Source organism: Armigeres subalbatus, chromosome 3 (genome assembly GCF_024139115.2).
Source record: "Armigeres subalbatus isolate Guangzhou_Male chromosome 3, GZ_Asu_2, whole genome shotgun sequence".
NCBI classification, from domain to species: Eukaryota; Metazoa; Arthropoda; class Insecta; order Diptera; family Culicidae; genus Armigeres; species Armigeres subalbatus.
In genome coordinates, this window is record NC_085141.1 from 293103141 (window position 1) to 293118756 (window position 15616).

At 39.9% G+C, this 15616-nt stretch overlaps 1 protein-coding gene across 18 annotated transcripts in view; it reads left to right on the plus strand.

The window, feature by feature from the left end:
• LOC134224841 (probable phospholipid-transporting ATPase IA) overlaps window positions 1-15616 on the plus strand; it is a 370136-nt gene that overhangs the window by 279609 nt on the left and 74911 nt on the right. For 17 of the 18 annotated variants that reach the window (XR_009983082.1, XM_062704456.1, XM_062704457.1 and 14 more), the window contains 7 exons: window positions 2150-2911; window positions 2969-3325; window positions 3394-3530; window positions 3586-3705; window positions 3796-3988; window positions 4050-4168; window positions 4228-4362. Coding sequence is in view for 17 of the 18 variants with exons in the window: in XM_062704456.1 (XP_062560440.1) it covers window positions 2150-2911; window positions 2969-3325; window positions 3394-3530; window positions 3586-3705; window positions 3796-3988; window positions 4050-4168; window positions 4228-4362 (1823 nt within the window). In the remaining variant the exon portion in view is untranslated. The remainder of the gene's footprint in view (window positions 1-2149; window positions 2912-2968; window positions 3326-3393; window positions 3531-3585; window positions 3706-3795; window positions 3989-4049; window positions 4169-4227; window positions 4363-15616) is intronic. The other variant, XM_062704464.1, reaches the window with a different exon arrangement.

The following is a 15616-nucleotide window of genomic DNA, read 5'->3' on the forward strand; positions in this document are numbered from 1 at the left end:
GGACGCGGATGCGGGTTTTTAGTTCTGTTTTGTGATGTCGAAAAGTAATTGGTTCGCGATTGAACGTGATTCGTATAGAACGCGGATCCGTTTTTTTTGTTCTGTTTCGTGCGGTTGAAGAATAAAGAACGTGTTTCTTATCGGGCACGGACCCGAGTTTTTGGTTCTGTTTTGTGTTCAGTGTTGCCACATATAAAGATTTATCTTATTTATAAAGATTTTTTAATATTTTTTGATAAAGATATCTTTATGTAAAAATTAAACATTTTTTTGGAGAAATAATATTTTTCAAGATTTTTGTGCATTTTGAAATTTAGTGTTCTGTTTTTTCTCATTTTTGGCCGATACTTTAATCCGATATCATGACCGATAAGGCAGTATTCACTCAGTAAAATCCGTTAGATACCAGATGGCTATCGCTTGACTCAGTAGTCAAACGGAATGTTGATCGTTTTTCAAAGTTAATCATGTACTTTACGTTCTATTCGAACTGTGACAATTATTGAAATGCCCAGCGCCACCGTCGTCACCTCTACGATCCCATCCCGGGTAGAAGTCATGAACAGAATAAAAAAAACATGATATAGACTTGTTTGATATAAGAGATAAAAGAACAGGCAAAAATATCAAAAATTTGCACCGAAATATCATTTAAATATCAAGATATGCTATGGATAAGAACAAACTAATGGCACATGATACTGATCTCTTATTATAAATAGCATAAATTGATCTCCTCATGATATTTTAATGCAAAATATTGATATTGTCGTTTGATCTTTTATCTCTTATATCAATCATGTTCATATTTCATTTCACTATCTTATCAGCATTTGATATTATTCAGCTATTTTCTTCTACTCGGGATGACCTACTGCTTGTTAATAAAGTCAATCGTATTTTCCAATCGGAAAGTCCTGAGTATACGAACATGTACAGTGAAATTAAATCGCTTTATCTGATTATCCTTTCCAACATCTAGAAAGATGAATTTCTTAAAAATATCATAGACAAATGGCTTTCAAAACTTTGAACAACATCTTCACGAGAAAATGAAGACCTACGAAGGGCTAGCGGAAGCTGTCAAAAGGCGGTTTTGGCCGAATAACTTTATTAAAACTTTGTTTAGTAACCGACTGAATATATATATGGTATACCAGCACGATTAATGCTATTTTGCGTTAAAAAATGTTATGTTAAAAAGAAAGGAGTTGCCAAGATGGCTTTAACGTTGCAATTCAATGAACTATTGGCAGTGGCTGATTTTCTACCCGCCGCTGTCACATCCAGGCGCTATAGTATATGCGCAAAATAGCCAGCATGAGTTAACCGCCAGAAATTTGTATGGCGAAAGACATCTAACGCGGGTTTTCTCAAATTTAGAAACTTTTCATGAAAAACTATTTGGTACCGGTTATGTAGGAAGGTGTCCGCTACTACGCCTACCAAATATTTTTTCGATGAATCGCCATACTGATTTCAGAAAGTTAACTCCTAGTGTGCCGCTGTAAGCACGCTCAAAGCAGGCGATTCATTCAAAATGCAAAAAGTCAAAATATTCACACTACAAACCTGAAAGGTTTATAACTTTTGATCACCGTGATTTGCAATAAATGGGATGGTAGAAAAATACCTCGAAACTCGTTTCAAAATATACTCTCATTACAAATATCTATCTGCTTCTAAAAAACCCAACAGATTTAAAAACAATATTTGAATATTTCAGCTATTAAGCACTTATTCAAGTTTAAACCTGGAGCACAAAGACCCGTTCGCCAATCAACTCGACGAATTTGACAGTTTATCCACGGGAAAAAATGTCAAATTTGACGGGCGAAATGACGAACGATGGCATGCGCTTCAGCCTTAAAAGTTGGACACACATAAATAGACTTTTCTACGGTGAATAATGAATAATTAACAAAAAAATCTCCCAATTCATTTGTGAAACGCAGTTAAATTTTTTACGATGTGATGGAGCTTGAATACGGTTTTTGTTCTTTTTGTCTTCTTAAAAATGTCTAAATTTTATCAGTGGATTCAATAGTGAGCACAATATATCTTGGAAAATCTGCTGCCGCTCAAGTCTTACAATGACGGTACTTCACTGTTGATAACAACTCTTACCTTTGTGTTCTCAAAATTTCAGCACATAATGAACAATCACCATACGGCTGCCATTCTGCGCGAGTTCCTAACGCTGATGGCCATTTGCCACACGGTGATACCGGAAAAGAGCGACAACGATAATATCCATTATCACGCGGCCAGTCCGGACGAGCGAGCCTTAGTGTACGGTGCGAAAAGATTCGGGTATGTGTTTCACACGCGTACCCCGTCATATGTGGAGATTGAAGCCCTCGGGGTTCACGAACGGTTCGAAATTCTGAATGTGCTAGAGTTCACATCTACTCGGAAACGAATGTCGGTCATTGCCAAAAATTCCAAAGGGGAAATCAAACTGTACTGCAAAGGTGCAGATACGGTGATCTACGAACGGTTAGCCCCCAACGGGCAAGCGTATCGCGAAGCTACGCTCCAACATCTGGAAGAGTTTGCCACCGAAGGTTTGCGGACCTTGTGCTGTGCGGTGGCCGTAATCCCCGATGATGTCTACGATGATTGGAAGCACACGTACCACAAAGCGTCAACTTCATTGCAGTACCGCGAGCAGAAGGTAGAGGACGCGGCCAACCTAATAGAAACGAATCTGATACTGCTCGGTGCGACGGCCATCGAGGACAAACTACAGGACGGTGTACCTGAAACGATCGCTTCGCTGATCGAAGCCAATATCAATGTATGGGTTCTGACGGGTGATAAGCAGGAAACTGCAATCAACATAGGCTATTCGTGCAAACTGCTATCGCACGGCATGGACTTAATAATATTAAACGAAGATAGTTTAGATGTGAGTTTGCTTGTTGTCTACCTCTGAATCATTTAAGACTGATCCTTATTTTTACAGAGTACGAGGAACTGCCTCCAAAGGCATATAGCTGAATTTGGAGACCAGCTACGAAAGGAGAACAACGTCGCACTGATAGTGGACGGAAAAACGTTGAAATACGCACTGAGCTGTGATTTGAGGACCGATTTCCTGGACCTGTGCATTTCCTGCAAGGCCGTTATCTGCTGCCGGGTGTCACCGATCCAGAAAGCTGACGTGGTAGATTTGGTTACTACCAACACAAAGTCGGTCACACTGGCCATCGGTGACGGTGCCAACGATGTGGCTATGATTCAGAAGGCCCACGTCGGAGTGGGGATTTCTGGCGTGGAAGGACTGCAGGCCGCTTGTGCGTCCGACTACTCGATAGCGCAGGTTTGTGTGATGAAACTACGTAAAAAATTATTTTTTTATTATGTCAATTTTTTTCTTTTGAATTGCAGTTCAGTTATTTGCGGAAGTTGCTTCTCGTGCACGGAGCGTGGAACTACAGCCGGATGTGCAAGCTGATTTCGTACAGCTTTTACAAAAACATCTGCCTCTATGTGATAGAACTGTGGTTTGCTATCTACTCTGGATGGTAATTTTGTTTTCATATTACAATCTCATTTAGCTAACTTTCTTGTTATTTTTAGGTCTGGCCAAATTTTATTCGAACGATGGACAATCGGTTTGTACAATGTGTTCTTCACTGCGTTGCCACCCTTTGCTATGGGTCTTTTCGATAAGGTGACATCCGCGGAGCAAATGTTGAAGTACGTATCAATATTTTACTTCCATTCCTCCAAACTTTGGGCAGTCTAACCCAGGAACAATGATTTTAACTTCCAATCGCTATCTTGCAGAGAACCAAGGCTCTACGAACCATCTCAAAGTGCAAAGCTGTTTAACGTAAAAGTATTTTGGTATTGGATTGCCAACGCCCTGGTCCACTCGATGATCCTGTACTGGCTGCCAATGTGGTCATACCAAGGCGACGTGATATGGGGGAATGGTCGCGACGGCGGTTATCTAGTGTTAGGAAATATAGTTTATACTGTAAGTGGCTGCACAATAAAATTTAGGCATAACGAAAAATAACCCAAAAAAATCATTACAGTATGTAGTTGTTACGGTGTGTCTAAAAGCAGGTCTGGTGACGAACTCCTGGACTTGGCTAACGCATTGCTCCATTTGGGGCTCGATGGTGCTATGGTTTATGTTTATATTTATTTACAGGTTAGTTACCACGTTTACATTCTACCTAGGTAACTTTTAACGATATTCGCTATTTGCAGTAATATTTGGCCAACGTTACCGGTGGGAGCGGTATTCACCGGTATGGATGATATGATTTTCTCATCGCCCGCGTTTTGGTTGGGTCTGTTCCTGATACCAATTACAGCGCTACTGCCCGATGTTGTAGTCAAAGTGTAAGTATTACGCAGTTTTTCAAACCCTCTCTCAGCATCTTATTTACTAGATTTGCCAATCCTAGCCTGTCAAGAATAAGCTGCTTCAAGATAACTCGGAAAATCGGTGAAGTTGAGGTGTTCTTTCAAATAAAGCCCATGAAGAAATGTTCTGCTTGTTTAGCCGGGGATGATTGCGTGCGGACAGGCCCTGAACTGCCACATTGTTGTTCATCTATTCGTAGATAGTGTGAAGCCTAAAATAATACAGTCATTTTTAAATTAAGTTGCAACAAATTGTTTATTTGAATAACTTCCGCATAATTAACATGAGTTACGAAATTTTAGCCCATGGTTTCAGAATAAATTATGACTGATTTCCTACTCATCGCTGCCAAATATGCGCGAAAAGTAGTATGAAGGCAGTCGTCTGGAATATTTATGGCAATAGACATCTAATGCGGATTTTCTCAAAAGTAGGAGCTTGATGACTTATTACAGGTGAAAAATCTCAACAGCAGAATTGTTCGGTAATTATTTCACCAAATTGTCTGCTATTTTTCCTTTGTTCAACTGTCAAAATCACCGAAAATCTGTAAAATTATTCACCGAACAGTTCTGCTGTTGATATTTCTGTGAAATTTCACAGGAATCTGCGATTTATTTTAAGTGTGGATGAAACATCTAACGTTTTGACTAGCGAAACACCCTAGCGGCACTAACCTACGATTTACCATGCGCCTTCAGACACATCCACGCCCTGTCGATACCAGACTAGGGACTAGCCGACATGTAGTGGATTGTTCAACAGTCAGTCAACGTAGTCAGATTGTTCAGCTGTCAACTAAAAGTCGTTTTGCCTGCATGAGTTTTTCGGCAACATAACATCACCACTTTTTTGGAATGTGAATATTATCAATATGAATTCGATTATCTGCAATTTTTAGAACATACAACAGACCTACAAAGTATATATTATCAAGAAGCTGTCAAAATTTTAGGCACCACTACTCACCATAGCCTTACCAGCAGGGTTTTAATATTCGGCAGCACTGGATGAAGGCGATGTTTTTTATTAATTTTTTTTATTTTCTTCTAGAAGTTTACTTAACTTAAGTAGGTAATGCAAACCCTCCTTAGCTAATAACTTCGCCTGGCAAACTCTAATCTTCTTGTGGTTTTCAGCTTAACATTCTGTATTTAATTCTACGAGAACTGATTGAGTATCATAGTTCTTCATCGTAAATTGTACCGTCCAACTGTAAATCACTGTTTTTCGATTTTTCTAATACATTTTTCCATATAAACTTCCAACGAGTTTAGCACCGCCCAAACGTTGACCGATTTGGCTGAAATTTTGTCGGCCCATCAAAAAAAATTGAAAAAGTGTTTTTTGAGCCACCCTAATTTCCAGTGTTACAGTTATGCGGTCACTATGCTCGATGCTACAAAACAACTTGGTAGTTTTTTCGATATTTTTAGAACATTTAGAAATTTCACCAAGTTAGATGAAAAAATCAACAATTTAGAGATCATTCGACCCTAACTCAAAATCACAAAAATGCAAATGTTACAAACATGCTACCATGGGCAGAATGCTAGTAAGATAGATTTGTCATAGATCCTGTAAACGTGGGAATTCCCGGATGAAGTCCTGGAGGAACTCCCGGAGTATTTCCCGGGGGATGCCCGGAGGAATTCATTGAGGGATTCCCGGAGAAACGACCCGTGGAAGCGTGAGATAGGAACTTGTGAGGACGAGATCTATGTTGGGCGCTCCATGCTTGATGTCAACCCACCATTTTGCAGCCCAAGAAAAACACACCTAAAGCAAAAAGCTACTTTGATAATTTTTGAAATATTGGCCGCCACGTGGTGGAACAATGCGGTGAATGCGTTGATAGCACGTGTTATTTGTATTGCGGAGAAATTTTGCTCATCTGTGAGAGGCTTGGAAAATGATCGAAAAAGTTGTCATTTACTCAGTACATTCAAAGTTAATTGCCTATATGCCGGGTATTAAGCCACCCGGAGTGGAAATTAATTACTATGTCTGAAACTTGATTATGCATATGTACAACATGTGATAGATTTAGTTCGAAAAAGGTATTGGAGGGTAACCGCCCCTTCGGTGGGGTTTGATCCACGACCCCAGTTCGCATGACAGGTGCTTTCCCTACTAAGCTACGAAGGACCTCCGTCGTCCACCGCAGCTTAGCGGGTACTGATGAAACCAAATTCCCAGCACCAGGTACCAGCCGATCTCTCGCAATACATTTTCAGAACTAACTCTCTCAAATGTATTTTTGTACACAATGTCAACCAAGTAGGATGAGTATTTAATATTGTCCGGCTTCTACACACTTGCTTCATCAGCAACGGCGCTTAATGAAGTAGGGTTGTGTGAGGTTGTGCCAGTTTGGTCGTCAGATCCCAACACGACCACACAAGTGTGTAGGAGCCGGACAACATTAAATACTCATCCTACTTGGTTGACATTGTGTACAAAAATACATTTGAGAGAGTTAGTTCTGAAAATGTATTGCGAGAGATCGGCTGGTACCTGGTGCTGGGAATTTGGTTTCATCAGTACCCGCTAAGCTGCGGTGGACGACGGAGGTCCTTCGTAGCTTAGTAGGGAAAGCACCTGTCATGCGAACTGGGGTCGTGGAATCAAACCCCACCGAAGGGGCGGTTACCCTCCAATACCTTTTCCGAACTAAATCTATCACATGTTGTACATATGCATAATCAAGTTTCAGACATAGTAATTGTCATTTACTGCAAGGCGCAATATTTAGCTAAAAAAATACAAATGTATTCAATAATGTATGAAAACTACTATCGAACCAATTTTTTTGTCACTATGACATTCTTTGACTATTTACTTTTTAAGATTTCTCGAATAAACCATGGAATTCTGCGATGAATTCCAATGTTTTCTACCTCTTGAATGTCAAACAAGAGGGTCCTCACGCCACCATTATTGCCGAGCGAAAAATACTGGATAACATTTAAATTTTGCAAACATATACCTGTACGTTTCCTGCTTTGGGCGATTTAATCCATACATGTTCATTTTATTGTACAAACTGACGCATTTGATTTTAAATTCCTATAATATTTTCAGTTAAAATATAAGCGAAAATAGGGTAATTCGCCAAATGTTGAACGGCTTATGGGTGTTCAACAATAGGCGAAAAAATTAGCCGTTCAACATTTGGCGATTTCCCCTACGCTAACGTTACTATTTTCCCATATTCCATATTCACCATGCGTCTCCATTATCAGCCAATAGGACGGGAAAAACGAACTTTTGCATTAATTGAGGTACCCCCTATTTTAGCTTTTGGAAGAAGGCTTCCGAGCCTCTTGAAATGAGGCTTCCGAGCTTCTTCAAAGGAACTTTCCGAGCCTCTTAAAAGACGCATCCTAACCTCTTGAAAAAAGGCTTCGGATGCCTTTTGAAAGGAGGCTTCCGAGCTACTTGAAAGGAGGCTTCCAAGCCACTTGAAAGGTGGCTTCCGAGCCTCTCAAAAGGAACATTCCAAGCCTCTTGAGCATTTCGCAAGAAGGCTTTCGACCTCTTGAAAGAAGGCGGCCAGGTCACTTAAAACGAGGCATCCGGGCCTCTTGTAAGGAGGCTTTCGAACCTCTTGAAAGGCGGCTTTCAAGCCTCTTGATAGGAGGCAAGCCTCTTGGCGTCCGGGCCGCTTAAAACGAGGCTTCCAGGCCTCTTGAAAGGTGGCTTTCGGGACTCTTGAAAGGAGCCCGAGCAGCATAAGTCCGACAAAAATGGTTGCATCAACTTGATTGCGACCAAATCTGGTCACATATGAGTTACAGTAACCTAAGTGGAACATGTGTGCTGCTAGGGAGGAGTCCGAGCCTCTTAAAAGAAGGCATTTGAGCCTCTTGAAAGGAGAATCTTAAAAGTAAGCTCGCGAGTCTCTTAAAGGGTGACTTCCCAGCCTTTTGAAAGGAACCTTCCGAGCCTCTTGAAAAGAGGCCTCTGGGCTCTTATCCTTGTGAGCCTCTGGGCTCTTAAAACGAGGTTTCCAGACTTTTTGAAAGGAGTCCTCAGGGCCTCTTGAAAGGCGGCCTTCGAGCAACTTGAAAAAAAAAACGCTTCCGAGAAGCGTCGAAAGATGCTTCAAATACTCTTGCAACGAAACAACCGAGGCTTTTCGGAAAAAAAGCCTTGATATGCGTTTCAAACGAAAGCTTCCGAACGAAATATTATTAATATATTCTTCACCATTTTGATTGCATAGAAGATTTTTTTTCAAATTTGATCATTCGTCCGATCTTTTGTAACCTAGACACACACAACCAAAGGTTGTGGTGGTCAGGATTCAAATGGCTCTGATTTACTGATCGCTATGCATATTATGTAAGGTACCCCGGGGAAAGTGGGACCTAAAAAAACGCTAGTTCAGCAAAATCGCTAAAGCATATTTAGAAAACAGGGTATTTCAGGACATTAACCATGGATACATCATTATATGCTTCCGTTGTTGAAGTGTAGACGTGTTGTAAGCCATTTATTCAGTTACAAAAAAATTGGTAGTGACATAAATAAATTTACCTTCAGAACCCACTTACCCCTTCAAACGGGGCAAGTGGGACCTATTCTGCTTTATACTGTCGAACGAAACTAATTTGAAGAATGTAGATATAATGTTCATGTAATTTCTGAGTCGTAGTATTTCAGATCATGGATGGAGGTTTATTGCTTGTCAGACTTTTGTTTTTGCAAAAAAAAGGGATTACAATGTTAGCAGATATAAAATCAAGACAACAGCCGGTTTACCGTTTAATTGTCTGTTGTCTGGCTTTACATTAGCTTACTTTCTTACCGAATGTGTTATATGGAAGAGATAAGCAAATCTTTGTTCACTTTTCGAATGAATGTTTCTCTGTTTAACACAAATTATTACATAAATTAGAACCTCACAAGGAACGTTTTTATTCAGCCGGTGTTGTAAATTTGTAAAAGAACGTAATGGCCAATTTATGTCTTAAGCACTTTATTTAGCTTAAAATCTGTTAATCTGATGCGAAGTTTAAAAATAACAAAACACAAGGCAAAACCTGTTGATCTATTGTAGAATAAGTAGATTCTTTGCAGCACTGTAAACGGAAAATTTTGCATAGTTATAACCATTGCTCTTTTCCATGAGGGAGATAATTTTCGGAAAGTATAATACAAATTTGGTAAATCAACTGTACACTACTTCTTAACAACTAAACCAACGATATCAACTGCATTTGATTCAGATCCATATGATATATAAGTGTCGAAGTTATTTTTCACTAGACAACAATAAAAAAACAGGTAAAATGGCTCTATCGAAAATGTTGTTCAAATATGTCCCACTTGCCCCATGTGTGTTAAAAATCAAGGGAAAGTGAAAATTGCAGATTTTGGCTTTAATCAAAACTTTTAATCGTTTTTGATGTCACACAATTATTTAATTGCTCAAAATATTCACTTTCCACATAAATAAGGAATTTAGGAACGACTATTTTGTTGGAAATCCATTGAATTAAAATAAAAGTGATAGATTTTGCCGGTAGTTTAAAGTCACGATTAAACAATACCACTATTATGGTGCCGCAAATGGTTTCGATTCCATTTTTTTTTGTGTCAGGCGAATTCGTTGATAATTCTGCTTCATCTTTCTAGAACATTGTTACCATTAAAAACGTTCACCGATTAATCGGCAGCCATAGTACCCACTTACCCCGTATTTTCACTTGCCCCGGGGTACCTTACAAGACAAAGTTTTGAAATTAAAAAATACACAATTATCAAAACATTATCAATGTGGCTTGATTGGAATTGTACTAAGTCCGCCATTACACATTTTTGTCCGAGGTACCCCCTGGGCAAATATAGTGTACTAGTTTATTTGTGGACGCAGTAGCGCCCGTGGCAAGCATTTTTTTTAAATATAAACGGTCCATTAATTCATGTATTTAAAAAAAAACAAAATTTTCAACGTCTGTTGTTTGTGATTTTTTTCATCAAATGTTGTGTCTGGTTGTCACTGGTTTCGTTTTCTGCACCTGATAGTAAATAAGAATTGAAGTGTCAAAAATTTTATTTTTTGTGAGAATTTCCCCGCGTGCTGCTACTGGTTGGCTAGTCGCCGGACAGACAAACAGGGCTATTATATATAGTATTAACAATATAGTCCACTTCGTTATTCTCCATACATTAGGCAACGGACAGCACAATCACACCATCTTGCGTCACAAGAGGCAACGAACGCCTGAAAACGGTAGCCAAGGAACGAGATTGCAAAAATTACATTAATTTAACATTTTTTAACTATTTAAATTACATTTTTCGAAAATTTATTTTTGAACTCAGAAATCAAAATGGGGTCATAGGATGATTTCTAGCATATTATTTTGAAATGTTATACTGCATACATATTGCATCACACGTTTAAACACCCCTCGGAATGTCTCTTCACTATATTACTTACCTTTTGCGACACCGCGGTGCTACTGTGTTGTCTTTCGAAATCAGCCAGAGTGGACCATATTGGTAATATAGCACATTTGCCCTGGGGCTAGCAAAGGTACCCCCAGGGGTACATGTACCCCAGGTTGAGAACCGCTGTCTACTCAGTTATACCCAAACCAGACATTCTAGGCTCTGCAAACTGTTCTGAGGTTTGGATCTAATGGCTTACCAGGTCAACTGGACTCGGTACAAATCTGACAGCAACCAGTCATTTCTTTACAGCTCCCTTGGGCTCTCGCATATACTTTACATTTCAGTTATAATCAAAGCAGATGTTCTAAGTTCTCCAAATTCTTCTGGAGTTTGGATCAATTGGTCTACCAGGTCAACTGAACTCGATACAAATGTGACAGCAACTAGTCATGTCCATACAGCTCCCTTAGGTCTTCGCGTATATTATGCAACTCAGTTATACCCAAATCAAATTTCTAGATTCTCCGCAGTCTTCTGCAGTTTTGATCAATTGAACTACCAGCCGACAACAACCAGTCTTGTCTATACAAATCACTAGAGCTCACGCGTATGATATTCTACTTAGTTATACCCAAATTAGACATTCCGGGTTCTCCAAACTTTTCTGGAGTTTGGATCAAATGGTCTACCAGGTCAACTGAGATCGATACAAAAGTGACATCAACTAGTCCTCTTCACACAGCTCCCTTTGGTCTTCGTGTATACTTTGCATTGCAGTTATACCCAAACCAAATGTTCTAGAATCTCCAAATTTATCAAGAGTTTGAATCAATAGGTCAACCAGGTCAACTGGGTCTGACAGGAACCAATCATGCCCATAAAAGCATAGCATAGCATAGTTACGGTGTACTTCGTGAATTGGACACTAGTGATACTCATATTTTTCTTTTGAAATCCTTATTCAGATTGCTATAAGAAATCAAGGTGAGTGTGGTACTTAATTTCAATCTAAGATAAAAATCACAAAAGCATGAGGATTACTACTCCTGGCCACGCCCATCTTCACCGTAACTTGGGAGGGGAAGGAAATGTTGATGTAGTACTTACTTAACGAGAGGCCCCCGACTCAGCGACACCCTCATAAGTACCACGGAGTTGGATATTAGGGAAGGTATTCGTTGGATCAGGATTTTCCTGTAGCTAACAATATGACCGTGGTAGATCTTACACCGTAACACACCACGTAAAGGTGTCTACCCAGCGTTACGGGGAGGAACCAATCATGCCCATAAAACTCCTTGAAGTCCCCATATATATTTTGCAGCTTTATTATACCCAAATCAGACGTTCTAGGTTCTCTAAACTGTTCTGCAGTTTGGATCAAATGGTTTACCAGGTCAACTATACTCGATTCAAATCTGACAGCATCCAGTCATGTCCATACAGCTCCCTTGGACCTCCACGTATACTTGACATTGCAGTTATACTTGAACACAAAGCTGACAGCGACCAGTAATATCCATACAACTTCCTAAAATCCCCCCGTGTATTTTACAACTCAGTTCTACTCAAATTATACGTTCTGGGATCTCTAGACTGTTCTGGAGTTTGATTAAATTGAAATTCGTTGACCTGCTCCAGAATTATGCGGAGCGTGACAATATGGTCCACACAGGATCTTCCGGCATGGAATCCGGCTTGCTGCCGCCGGAGAGTCGCATCGATCTTCACCTGAATCCGGGCTAGGATAATTTTGCACAGAACTTTGAGAACGGTGCACAGCAACATAATGCCTCGCCAGTTATCGCATACAGTCAGGTCACCCTTTTTGGGCACCTTCACTAAGATACCTTGCATCCAGTCGACCGGGAAAGTTGCGGTGTCCCAGATATTACGAAATAAATGATGCAGTAGTTGAGCGGATGTCATGGGGTCAGCTTTGAGCATCTCGGCTGATATGCGGTCGACCCCTGGGGCTTTATTCAATTTCATGCTTTGGATGGCTGTTTGAATCTCTAGCAGTGATGGAGCTTCGGTATTGACGCGTGTTATACGTCGGATCCTAGGCAAATCATGCCGAGTTGGTGATGGCCTGACTGGCACTTGAAAAAGTTGTTCGAAGTGCTCGAACCAGCGTTTCAGCTGGTCAGTTGGGTCGGTCAATAACTGATCATTCGCGTCTTTCACAGGCACAGGCGTCTTTCATAGACAAATGATCGAACGCAGATTACTAAATGATCGATAACACCCCTTGTTGGTCTACCAGATCTGCTACGCCTGGACACAAAGCTGACAGCAACTAGTCATGTCCAATGTCCATACAACTCCCTAGAGTCCCCGCGTATATTTTGCTCAGTTCTACACTAAGTAGACGTTCTAGGTTTTCCAAACTGTTCTGGAGTTTGGATCAAATGGTTAACCAGGTCAACTGAACTCGTTTCAAATCTGACAGCATACAGTCATGTCCATACAGCTGCCTTGGGCCTCCGCGTATATTTTAGATTGCAGTTATACCCAAACCAGATGTTGTAGGTTTTCCAAATGGTTCTGGAGTTTGGATCAATTGGTCTATCAGGCCAACTGAGCTCGATAAGAATCTGACATCAAGCCCATACAACTCCCTCATGTCCCCACGTATATTTTGCAACTCAGTTATACCCAAACCAGATGTTCTATGTTATCCAAACTTTTCTGAAGCTCATATTCATAAGATCAACTACGCCTGATACAAAAACGACTGCAGTCAGTAATGTTCATGCAAATCCGTAGTACCCATGTATAATATTTGCATCCCGTCCAAACCAAATATTCTAGGTTCTTCAAACTGTTCTGGAATTCAGATCAATTGGTCCACCAAGGCAAATGCGCTCAATACAAATCTGACAGCAACCAGTCATGTCCATACAAGTCCCTAGAGCCTACACGTATGATTTGCAGCCCGCCACATCCAAACCAGATGTTCTAGGTTCTCTAAACTGTGCTGAAGCGCGGATCAATTGTCCATAATGTGAACTATGCTTGTTTATGTTTATGCATCTCGATAGAGCACAGAAAATTATTTTACACTCAGTTTTGTCAAATTAAGATTTTCTAGATTCTCCATGCTGTATTTTTTTAAATCTTTATTGCACTATATGCACTGAGATTAATTATTTTCATGCTAGTTGCTAGAGATCATATTTATGATTTTCCACTCAATTCTGCACTAATCAGAAAGTCTTGGTTCTAATCCGAGCAACAAAAATCAGACAAAAACGATTGCAGAAACTTGATTGTGACTCAATCCGGTAACATATAAGTTACAGTAACTAATGTGCTGTAAGGGACTTAATTACTAGTTATAGAACGAGATAATAATTTCCCATTTGAATCCACAACATGATGTTATTTTACTAGGCTCGGTGAAATTGTTAGACTATTTGATTTCCACTTTACAACAAATTTGATAACCGAGAGCATCTCATCTACATAGTTAGCATATGTACAAAGGCTCGGAGAAAGATCTGAATTCCAGAGTTCAGAGTGAGCTCAATCGAGCATACTAAACCAATTTCCTGAACAACTTTTAAATCAAAAAACAACAAAAAAATCTGAAAAAACTTTTAAATTAAATACGCCAGCTTATGCAATAAGCGATTGAGCTGGAAATTTCTGAGATTGATTTTCTCACCCAAAGGCACAATTCTGCCATGTAAAATTGGACAACGGTTTAGTCACCAATAATAGATTTCATTCACAAATTACGTAACGCCATAACTGACAATACTCAAACCTCTCTTCTCGTTAGTTTTGTCTATGTTTCACGTTCTAGTAGAACGATTCCTACTATTATCCCTTTAACAATACCGTCGTCGGTATCAAATGGGGTCAAATGGGGGTGAGAATGGGTCATTGTTTCAATTACTTAAAATGCTTGTAGAATATATTTAATGTATCTGAGGGCAAGAAGACTAAAATATACGAGACCCTTTTGAACGGTTTTGCTCTACGACCCCCAGAGTGGCGGTGAGAGCGTCACCCCCGATGGCGGTACTTAAAGATATTCTTTGTTTTATGTTTGTTAATTGTTTTAGGTACATTCAATTTTTCATTCTATTCCTCAAAGGAATTTAGAAATTTTGGTAAACAATGTTGACGCTTTCTTCATTATTCTGGTCCGAACATCAAAAGTTCAACTCTACTCGTTCAATAATTGTGTTTATTTTACGTCTTCTATGAGGTGAAACATTTCGACGAACTCCTCGTCTACTATTCATTGACAATTACTTAGCTCCCAATTTAACACATTCAGCCGCTAACGTCTAACGGCCATACAATATGCTCGAGTATAAGCCTGTCGCATGTTATCACAACAGGGGCCCTCCTTAGCCGTGCGGTAAGACGCGCGGCTACAAAGCAAGACCATGCTGAGGGTGGCTGGGTTCGATTTCAGGTGCCGGTCTAGGCAATTTTCGGATTGGAAATTATCTCTACTTCCCTGGGCATAAAAGTATCATCGTGTTAGCCTCATGATATACGAATGCAAGAATAGTAACTTGGCTTACAAACCTCGCAGTTAATAACTGTGGAAGTGCTCAAAGAACACTAAGCTGCGAGGCGGCTCTGTCCCAGTGTGGGGATGTAATGCCAATAAGAAGAAGAAGAAGAATGTTATCACAACTCTACATCTGTAAGAGAAGGGAAATTAAATTTGTTTTCAAAACATCTCAAACAATAAATCAGATGTGGATCGGTTGGATATGTGCCGATGGAGACGCCTGGTAAACTGTACACCACCAGTAACAAAACTTTCCACTTTTTGCTCAAATTTCATATTGTTATAGC